At 35.8% G+C, this 11,506-nt stretch overlaps 1 protein-coding gene across 1 annotated transcript in view; it reads left to right on the forward strand.

Moving 5' to 3' along the window:
* The window catches only part of HTR2C (5-hydroxytryptamine receptor 2C), a 326,514-nt gene extending 318,327 nt beyond the window's left edge, over positions 1–8,187 (forward strand). The window contains exon 6 of the mRNA XM_020879809.2: positions 4,758–8,187. Within this exon, the coding sequence (XP_020735468.1) occupies positions 4,758–5,581 (824 nt within the window). The 3' untranslated portion in view covers positions 5,582–8,187. The remainder of the gene's footprint in view (positions 1–4,757) is intronic.
* The last annotated feature ends 3,319 nt before the right edge of the window (positions 8,188–11,506 follow it).

Consider the following 11,506-nt stretch of genomic DNA (forward strand, 5'->3'; position numbering starts at 1 on the left):
CATAGTAACACATATTTTCAATAAAAACTTGAACTATAACTTTTATTGAATTCAATGTTCTTAAAATGCTAAGACTCCATATGTTTATTGAAAGAATTTTTTTCTCCCTTAGTAACCATAATGAATAATAATCAATTTTACAGGTTTTTTTTGAGACACAAATGAGACAATGCATGCAAAATATGTGTTTATTGGTTGAAGTAGTATCTGATATTTTCAGCAGAACACAAATTATAACTTATTTTTGTTGTTTCTAAAATTCTAGAGATGATATACATTTTTCAAAGTTAATTTCAGAAATATTAAGTGATTCTAGTTAATAATTCCTTCTTTTTATGTTTCTTGTCTGAATTAAATAATATATGAAAGCATATAATAATTGTAAAACATTTAATTCAGTGTGTGACAAATAAAAAGAACTCAGTAAACAGTAATTATTATTACAATTGTTGTTATTTATTACTGATATTATCTATGGTAGTTCATTTTCATTTTTTCTCCTTGGTCAAGTCAAAGATTTAAAAATATCAAAGACTGCTCCATTATACTTGCTAAGCTAGTTTTCTGAAGTTAACTTCACCACATAGTATATACCTTTCATAATTTTTATGACAATGAGTGAGATAATGCATGTAAAATATTTAGTTGCTATTATTGATAGTTTGTGTTTACTTGATATCACTTGAATTTCTACTAATTGACTAATTTAAAATACTGAGAAACACTTTATACACTGGCTGAATTTAGCTCTCCAGGGTTTAAATAACTTCATCCACTAATATAGAATAGCAGTTCTCAAACTCTTTGGTGTCAGGGCCTATTTATACTTTTCAAAAAAAAAGAAGACCTCAAAGAGCTTTTGTTTATGTGGATTATAGCTATTGATATTTACTATATTAGAAATTAAAACTGAGAAATGTTTAAAATATCTATGAATCATTTTAAATTACAGCAATGGATCCATTTAATGTTAACATAACATTTTTTTAATAAAAATTAACTATTTTTCCAAAAATAATTGAGAGAAGACAGGCACTGTTTAACAGTTTTAAAATATCTTCAATATTTAGTTTTATGGAAAGATAGTTGGATTCTCATAGATGTATCTGTTTTCAACCTGTTGTACCTATTTGGTATGAAGTTTATAAGGAATATGCAGTTTTAAAGCTGAATAGTTGGAAAAGGGAAATCTAGCAAACTCTCTAAAAGAATCTGAGGCCCCTCTGGATCCTTGAACCACACTTTGAGACCTGCTGACATATACTTTTATTATTTTTAAGTATTGAATAAGATAATATATATAATAGATATTATTATTAATGCTGACTTAGTTGCTATTAGTATTATTTATATAATTTCCAGATACTGTCAAAAGTAACTGACTTTCTTGTTTTGTTGACTGCATTCACAGTTTCTATAAAAACAAAAACAAAACAAATGACAATATAGATTTGGTAAAATGGTTAAGCTACTTCACTAAATAATATCTCTATTATAGGAGTTTTAATGAAATTGAGATAATATATTTTATATCTTTAATGTCAGTAATACACATGGCTTAATGCCTGGCACATAAGATAGACTCAATAAAAGGCAGCTTTAGAATCACTCTTTGTTCAATGTACAAAAGATTATGCAAATAGATGACAGGGATAAAATTGACCTCATACACCCAATAACATCATTAGCTTATCTGGAATCACTCTGCTATCCTCTTTTGTCTCTAGACAAGGCCTACTTTTAGGCCCAAGATTCCCTTAGGAAAGTGAATAAATCTTTTAATAGAAACAAGCTAATACCAATTCACAGCTGGGCTCTGAGTATTGCTGACTTCCACTGATATTATGGTCAGTGTGTGAGGCCTTCCCTAGAAATTTCAGATATCTAGGAATACCTAAAATGTTGTGCAGCATTTCCTTGGGGAAATGACTCTCCACTTGTATCCTGAGTGTAGATATGTCTAACCTTGTCAGAATTCTTTCAGAATGAATGCAAACTCCCCAGATTAACTTTCTAGCCTCAGAGTCTGGTTCCCACATTGTTGGATGGCAGGGGAGGGGAACAGTTTGGAAGGGGAGCCATTCCACTTTACCCCTCCTCTGGTCTTGCTATAGGATCATGAAAAAGTATAACACAGTTTTCTACCAACATTTTGTCAGAAAATGGTCTTCTTCTCTACATTTATACCAAAATGGTAAGTGTTTTCACTCAGGACCCCAAGACTTTTGCTCTAGAAATAATCAGTTCCAAAGTTAGCAATGATAGTAAATCTTACGGACTTTTATCATCTGAGGTCTAACAGCCATTTCTTTCTATGTTTCAGAAAGAACTTCTATTTTATTTTAATTGCTTCCATTTTTAATATATTAAGCTTTTGGTAGAAAGACTTTAAAAGATTATAAAATTAGAGAAAATTACATTATAAGAACCATGTATTCATTATCCAGCTCCAAGATTTATCAATTTATGGACTGTCTTGCATCATCTGTACTTCCGTCCACTTCTCCATCCCATATTATTTCAAAACAAACCTCAGAATCATAATATTTTATACATAAACACTTCAGTGTACATATATCTAAAAATATAAATTTTTCCCCACATAGCCACAATATCAACATCACATTTAAAAACTAATGAACGATAACTATTTACTATCATCAAAGACCAGTTATTGTTCAAAATAACACATTTCCACCTGTGTCATGAATATTTTTAAAAATGTGTTTGCTTGTATCACAATTCCAAGAAGGTCCACATATTAACATTGCTTGATTGGTATTTTAAGACTCTCTTAATATTAGGTTCTCCAATTTTTTCTGTTGTAAATGATTTGCTTTTAAGAAATTTGTCCCTCTTTTCTTAATCTCATATTAGCTTCCTTAACTCCAGAAAACTTCCTATAACCTTACCCTCACTAAAACATTTCATGAAGGATAAGCCAGTACTGGCTTCTTTCAGGCAAGCTTGATCTATGCTCTTTCTACATATTCCCTCATATTTATGGCTTTTGGAATAAAGATTCTAACAATAAAAGATGGCAGCATTCTTACCTATCATTTTATAACTCTTAAGAATGTAACCTGTGTGGTTCATCAAATTTGGTGACTATTACCTTCTGATACTTGCCACTCTTCCCATCTAGAGCTCAAAGGTTGCTTCATCAGTTCCTATACTGTATTACCTGAGGACACTTTCTGTTTGCAGTGTCTCCTAGTTTTCACAGCCATTCTTGCCTTCTTAAATGGTATGCCTAGGTTTAGAATTGCAAGTATGTACCAATACTCTAAGAAATCTTATCACATCTATTGATGCTTCCCACACCATCACTTGGCCTCTTTCTCTAGAAAAAAACCCAGTCATGTAAGAAATTCAGGGTCTGAATTAGAAGGCTTAAAGATAACTTTTCAAATACTCTTCCTCATATCTTCCCAGAAATTAAATACCAGTCAACATCATCAGCAAGCTCTTAGCAAAGAAAAATATTTTCCCCTCTTTATCATCAAACATTCTGTACCTGACAAAGCATGTTAAGGCAATCTATAGGGATTTTCAGATTTGTCATGTTTCCCTGTGTGTTCCCTAAAGCCAGCAATGATCTTTGAGAGTGTGCTTCTATCCTCTCTCACAGTTCATAGTACAAATAGCCACCAGCCCAGGAATCCTCATAATGATCTCTGATAGAACCCTAGAAGTGCAACCTGAATTGTCCCAGGCTTCAAGTTCTTGTGGACACAAGAAAAAATAAATTAACAGTAAAATTTGAATTTCACTTTTGCAAGTTATCCCTGCTTGTTGATGATAGACCTCTTCAAGATCTACCATAATGATTTACCATAATGATTTCCAAAACTTTCTAGGTACATCACTTATGCTCAGGCACAAGATTCTGCTCCCATCTTCTTATTGATATTTTCTGCCTGTGAGCTTCTTTATTAGCGGAAATGCTTACCTAGATGAACACCTCTCAGTATTCTTAAAAAACAAATGAGTTCAAAACTCCACACGTAAATGGGAGGACTATATCTCTCCCAGAGTCTCAGGAAAATTCTTATTAAAAAGACAATTCCTTCAGTTTCTGCATAGAGACTATGTCTGCATTGTGGTCAGATCTAATTCCTGTTAGGGGGCCCACTATCTTCTTCATCTCCAAAAAACTCCAGAGCTCCCAGGCTCTGTCTCCAAAGGACTCACACCCAGAAGTTCCTCTTTTTGACCACTTTCCTCAGGAAGGGATGTCCTTAGCTAAAAACTCATCTCAAACTCAGCCTTGTCAACGACGACATGCTATTATTCCTAGGTGGTATACACATCATTTTTATTGCATTTGGAATGCTAAAAATGAACAATTGAATTTATTGATGTCATTGAATACAGACATAAATTTATTCATTCAACAAATATTTAGTGAATGCCTTCTATGATCTGGAACATTTCTAGGAATTGGAGCTAAAACAAAAAAGACACAATTCACTGTTATGTACAACCATACTTATAATTATCTCAGTAATGGTAATTCCAAGTCTTTCACAGAAAATTGGTGAGAAGTCATTCCTAACTTGAAAAAAGCTGTCATTTTCTGATATTATACTGTTACTCTTTCATGTGACTATCACTTTATACTGTGAATAGCTTTCAACAAATATCAGATCAAATTTTCTCCAGTGATATGCAATTGAATGTATCCCACTATACAGATCTGTTCAATGCTTCCATACGCTATAACAACGTCCCACCTTCTTTTTTTGTTTCTGTAGGTGTGTCAGTTCCTATCCCAGTGATTGGACTGAGGGATGAAGACAAGGTGTTCGTCAACAACACCACCTGCGTGCTGAATGACCCGAATTTCGTTCTTATTGGGTCCTTTGTAGCTTTCTTCATACCGCTGACAATCATGGTGATTACCTACTGTCTGACGATTCACGTCCTTCGCCGACAAGCTCTGATGTTACTGCACGGCCACACTGAGGAACCGCCTGGAATAAACCTAAATTTCTTGAAATGCTGCAAGACGAACACCGATGAAGAGAACTCTGCAAACCCGAACCAAGATTTGAACCCACGCCGAAGGAAGAAGAAAGAAAGACGGCCTAGGGGCACCATGCAAGCTATCAACAATGAACGGAAAGCCTCGAAGGTCCTTGGCATTGTTTTCTTTGTGTTTCTGATCATGTGGTGCCCATTTTTTATTACTAATATTTTGTCAGTTCTTTGTGGGAAGGCTTGTAATCAAAAGCTCATGGAAAAGCTTCTGAATGTGTTTGTTTGGATTGGCTATGTTTGTTCAGGAATTAATCCTCTGGTGTACACTCTTTTCAACAAAGTTTACCGAAGGGCTTTCTCCAACTATTTGCGCTGCCATTATAAGGCAGATAAAAAACCTCCAATCAGACAAATCCCGAGAGTTGCTGCCACTGCTTTGTCTGGGAGGGAGCTTAATGTTAACATTTACCGGCACACTAATGAACCAGTAATTAAGAAAGCTGATGACAAGGAGCCTGGTATAGAGATGCAAGTTGAGAATTTGGAGCTACCAGTTAATCCCTCCAATGTGATTAGTGAAAGGATTAGTAGTGTGTAAGAAAGGGCAGCACAGTCTTTTCCTATGGTAAACTAAAAATGTAGGAAATTGTTCTTTAATTCTGTTGGTCATAACTAATGTAAATATTGCTGTATGAAAAGTGTGTTTTATATTAGCTTTGCAATCCTGTACTTTACAATCATGCTTACAATAGTGAGATTTAGGGTTCTATATTTACTGTTTATAACAGATTGAGAATAACTTATTTTGATTGATGCAAAAATGTTGATTTTCCCCCCTTCCAGGCTTCCTTCCCTCCCTCTTTTTCTTTTTCTCTCTCCTCTCTCTCTTTTTCTTTTGCATATAAGGAAACATTGATGTTCCTCTCAGGTGGCATTTGCAGGAGACCAGAATGATACACATGACAGCGGTTTTCAACCACATCAAAATTGAACAAATTCGGTGGACTCTTTTTTCCGGGTTAACAGTAAATATGCACTTTAAATTCTTGCTCTGCTCATCTACACACATAAATACAGTAAAATAGGTTCTGCCTTCTGAAACTCTATCACAACTATTAGTGAGTCAAAGGCAGAACTTACTTCTTGTCACACACAGGGGAAATTTTGACATTGTCAGAATGTTGTGTTGATATTTTACTGCAATGTCTATCCCCAAACATAGTGGCATTTTAATATAGCAGCTAGTTAACCGGAACTACAGAAGTGGAAGGATGACAAGAGATATATACACCAACAATAGCTTTTCACTTCTTATGTTCAAATTCTGATTATAATGACAAGCAAACTGGAATTAGTGTTTTCATTCTGGTCCTTAGTAAATACCTAATTCCATGATTAAACTGGGAAACAAAATCCCAGAGTTATTTCCCAATCCAGGATTCAACATCAATTGGGTTTTGATCTCAGGATCCTGGAAATTCATGTGCTACACACAAAATGAAATTAGCATTTTTGAGCCTTATTAAAATAGTATATTAATTATGGTACCTCTATCTATAGGACCTAATTTAGCAGTCCATTTTTGAGTAAAACTTGCGTTGGAAGCAGATGCCCAAGACTTTGGAAGTTTTACTTGATTAAGGACTACAGAACTGGGCCCTTAGAATGTGAAAAAAAGTAATTAAAGAAGCTTTTACTGAACTCTGGGAAAAAAAGAAATACAGCGTTTCCATTTGGATTTTAAACAAAATATCTCATTTTCAGATCCTTCCAAACTCTCTAGTGCAGGGAAAGGCTGCAGCTAATTTGTGAAAGTGGCAAGCTCTTCATTGTACTGCAATTATGTACCAGAAGTTTAAACCTTTGTTAAATATAGTGTTGTGTTACAATCAGTGTTGGCCACTGTTTCATTCGTGGGCCTGTTGCTCTATAAGAATTCAGTACCATTTTACTAGTTTGTTAACCATGAAAGGTTTTCAAACATTACTAAAGTCAGACCATTAAGTCTATGCTGTGTGCAGAGTATACAAGTGTTTCCAGTAACTATATTTCCATGTGTGTCCATTTCACACAATTGTGGATCTATTTCCAAAGATTTCATGATGCTATTTCTTATGTCTGACAGTTACTTACACACCTTAGAGTATCTTGAAATTGGTGAAGGCAGAATCCAAATTTCTAAAAGCCTCAGTGTGTGTCCTCAACACACAGCATAGATAAATCGAACAGTCTGCCACAAGGGCAGTGGGAGAGATGCTGTATTTGAGAAAACTCATACAGTCCCTAAGTGGTTTGCAACACTGCCAAATGCCAGTCAATTGCTTGAGCATGCCCAATTATAACATGAAAGTAAAGTCTACCTGCCTGTTAGCTCTGTCGAACTGCATGTTAAAAACAATTATATGAAGTTGAATGAGACCTAATTCTTACTGAAATGAAAATGTCTGAAGAAACATAGTATACATTGAGCATGAGTTCTGCACATACATAGTGTCCTGCATGTATGCTGTGTATGTTGCATAAATCCATCGATTTGTATTAATGTAAGGCAGAGTAGGTGTTATAAGAATGACTTAAATGCAAATTCTTTGGCAGTCTTTAAAAAGACCATGTGATCAGATCTGAAGTATTGTGAGTATAGAGAAAATTGGAAACATCTGATTTCTTTCCTGAACTATCAGGGCAAGCTCATAGCACATATTTTACAAAGAAAATATAAACCACTGATTTTCAAAAGCACTAGCAATAAGTTGAATGATAATAGCTTATAGCACATTTGTTAATAATTCTTATGTCATCAAGCAGTAGCACTTAATAGTACCCAACACAGTAATTATTCTAAAATCGTGTGCTATTCATAAGTTCTGTGCAGTTTGGTATGAAATAAGTATATTCATTTGGATATAAATCTTACAGTTCAATGTTAAATCTACAACTTTTATAAATGTTTTAAAGTCCATGTGATAAGTGTAAACATGGTGAATTTATTGTCAAACAGATCATTTTGATGTACTATTATATATGTATATCTGTTTAAGACACGTGCAATGGACTGCCTTATATTATTTCCTGTAAATCTTCCTTCATCAAGTGGTACTTTTTGTGAGTGGTTGCGAAGTGTTGTCTTATTCCTGATTCTTGTATGTTATCCATTCCAGGTTTTTGTGATATTTCCTATTAATTTATTAAATTTATTAAATGTTGCCTAATATGTCACGTGCCTTTTTCCCCCCTGCATCTTTTGAGGGAAAAATACACCACTTCATTTCTTGTAAAATTAAATTGTAACTGATTAAATAAATTCACAAAGACAAATACAACCAGAGAATATTACCCTTTTCTGTGTACTCAAAGACTATGACACTAGAGGAAAGACAAGAGGTGTAAATGACAAAAGCAATATTAATAACAACATCACTGATTCCTCATGAACAGAATAACTGGACTCTGAAATATTCCTACATTCCTTAACTTGAGTAGGGGCCTAGGGTGGCTCACATGCTCTCTTTGCTATAGGATTGCTCTCTTATCCCCATCAGACTCGAAGCTCTCCAAGAGCAGAGAGGACCATGTCTGTAATGTTGATAGTTTTATTTCCAGTGGATAGTAGTCACTCTATGTTCAATAGGTATACACTGAACATCAATATTTGTGGGCATTGTATTATCTGTTCCTGTTGCCAAAAGAAGCCTTGCAACTCCCCACTGTTCAGTCATGTAGTGTGACTTGATCACTTTAACTGACCTCTATCCCAAATGGCCTTGGATGACTATGTTATCATCAAGGTCACCATACTAAGCACCTCTGTTCCTCCATACCTGGAGCCATGTGTGACAAAATCCACTGGCCTTTTTTCCCACCATTTATACCTTTCTGATGCTGTGTGAGCTACTGGTATGAGTTCAGTTCCCTGAGAAGAAAGCAGGAGTACCTCATTCCTTTGCAACCATTACTAGGTTGATTCCTAGGAATGGGTCAAGAAATAAAGGCTGAAGTGCCACTTTGAAACCAATGGGGTCACTGCTGCCCGTGGCTTTAAATATCTTATACTGCTGAAGCTAGGAACTATTCTTGCCCAATAGTGAAGCAATGGAGAGAGGTTGAAGTTTATGATGGCACAGAACTGAAGTCATTATTACCAGTAAAAGGGAAGGAGGGTCAGAAGGAAGACTGGAGTGTCTTATCGCATAACACTGGAAGGTCTTTGTGGTCTGAAGAGAAAAACATACTTCTTGTCATCTATCAGCAGTAAGTTTCTGCTTACTGCAGAAACACAGTTCCCACACAGTTAATCAGTTCCCTCTTAGGTCAATGCAATCTCCATGGTTGGGGCCCGTTTCTCCTTGCATATTCCCCTAGACATATGTTAACATATCACCCAAAAAGCTGTATGTATTAGAAATAGGTAATGCCAACAAGAGTAGGTAAGAGCATAGTGGTCCTCAAAAATTACGTGACCTATACCACACTTATAAATAGTTCTAAGAGTTAGAATGGGTTCCCTAGGATATAAATTCTGGATGTAAATAAGTGTACAGGATGTGTATTAGGAAAGGATCTTGGGATCCATCTGCATGGGGGAATGGAAGAAAGGAGGAATGGGCAGAGGGAGAAACTGGGCTCTGATGTAGTCACAGTAAGGACTTATTCCCCATGCACCTTTGGAAGGAAAAATATGCAACTTCACCTCATTTTCTTTGAAGGTTAAATTGAATTTTGTAAAATAAGTTCACAAAGACAAACTCAACCAAGAAGTATCACCCTTCCTCACTAATTCTGCACGTAGGTAAAGACTATAACACTGAGGGAAAGACAATTGAAAGCTGTAAAAAACAAAAGCAATATCACACTTAGCTGACTCCCATGGGGAGCTTCATAGTTGTTCCAAGTTGAAGCAGGGGACCAATCCTTTATACTGCCACTGTCCCCAAGAGAGATATACAACCTATACCAAGTCACTTTCTTCATCAGAGGCAATTCCCAAAGACAGCTTATGCCTGAAAGTTGTCAAGTCTACAATTTCCCATCACCTGGGAAATAAACCCTTCAGCCCTGAAGGTGGAATCTTGTCAAGATAGCATAGCATCTATACCAAATAGTATATTTATTGAGTAGAAAAGATTCACCACCTAGTTCAACACCTATATAAATAAGTCAAGAGAACCTGGCTGGCTGTCACTTAAGCAAAAATCAAGGGAAATGGAGGTGAAAGGAAATATATGTTTTTATATATGATTTCTTTCCTTATTAAAGGTGTTCTCAATCAACAGCTTACTAGAATTCTTAGATTTATGAATCCATCTCAACACCTCAAGCTAAGCTGGCAGTAAAAAACAATCCCAAAGCCTCAATGGTTTAACAAAACAAACATTCATTTTGCATTCACACTCCATGTCCAATGAGGGTTGCCAGGAAATCTCTTCTCATCACGGTTACTCTGGGCAAAAATACTTGCTACCATGTAGCAGAGGGAAGGAAATTTAGTGAAGAAATTTATTTCTTACACTATATCTAACCCTACCTTTGACTTTCAAATTAATCCTGACTCTATCCATATCCTCACACATTACCTATAATATTATTTCTTTTCTTAATTTTATCTTTAAAAATTTCTATGTGTAATCCTGTCCTGCTCTAAACTTTATAGTTAATTCTAACACTAACTTTTGTTTCTAAATTACCTCTAACCATGATCCTGCCTTCTGCAAACTTTAATCTTATTCAAACCTCTAAACTCATCCTTATTATTAACTTCAATGCTTGTTCTGTTTTTAATCTTCCCTAAGGGGCTAATTGGAAGAAAAATTATGACCAACCTAGATAGCATATTAAAAAGCAGAGACATTATTTTGCCAACAAAGGTCCATCTAGTCAAGGCTATGGTTTTTCCAGTGGTCATGTATGGATGTGAGAGTTGGACTGTGAAGAAAGCTGAGCGCCAAAAAATTGATGTTTTTGAACTGTGGTGTTGGAGAAGACTCTTGAGAGTCCCTTGGACTGCAAGGAGATCCAACCAGTCCATCCTAAAGGAGATCAGTCCTGGTGTTCGTTGGAAGGACTGATGCTAAAGCTGAAACTCCAGTACTTTGGCCACCTCATGGGAAGAGTTGACTCATTGGAAAAGACCCTGATGCTGGGAGGGATTGGGGGCAGGAGGAGAAGGGGACAACAGAAGATGAGATGGCTGGATGGCATCACCGACTCAATGGACATGAGTTTGAGTAAACTCTGGGAGTTGGTGATGGACAGGGAGGCCTGGTGTGGCTGCAATTCATGGGGTCGCAAAGAGTCAGACACAACTGAGCGACTGAACTGAACTGAACTGAAGGGGCTAATTCCGAGCTTACTTCTAACCGAATATCTGGGCTCCCCAAAAGGATCAGATGGTAAAGAATCTGCCTGCAATGCAGGAGACCCAGGTTCGATCTCTGGGTTGAAATGGCAACCCACTCCTGTTTTCTTTTTTTTTTGTAAATTAATTTATTTTAACTGGAGGCTAATTACTTTACAATATTGTAGTCAT

This window comes from Odocoileus virginianus, unplaced genomic scaffold (assembly GCF_023699985.2).
Source record: "Odocoileus virginianus isolate 20LAN1187 ecotype Illinois unplaced genomic scaffold, Ovbor_1.2 Unplaced_Scaffold_1, whole genome shotgun sequence".
In the NCBI taxonomy this organism is placed as follows: Eukaryota; Metazoa; Chordata; class Mammalia; order Artiodactyla; family Cervidae; genus Odocoileus; species Odocoileus virginianus.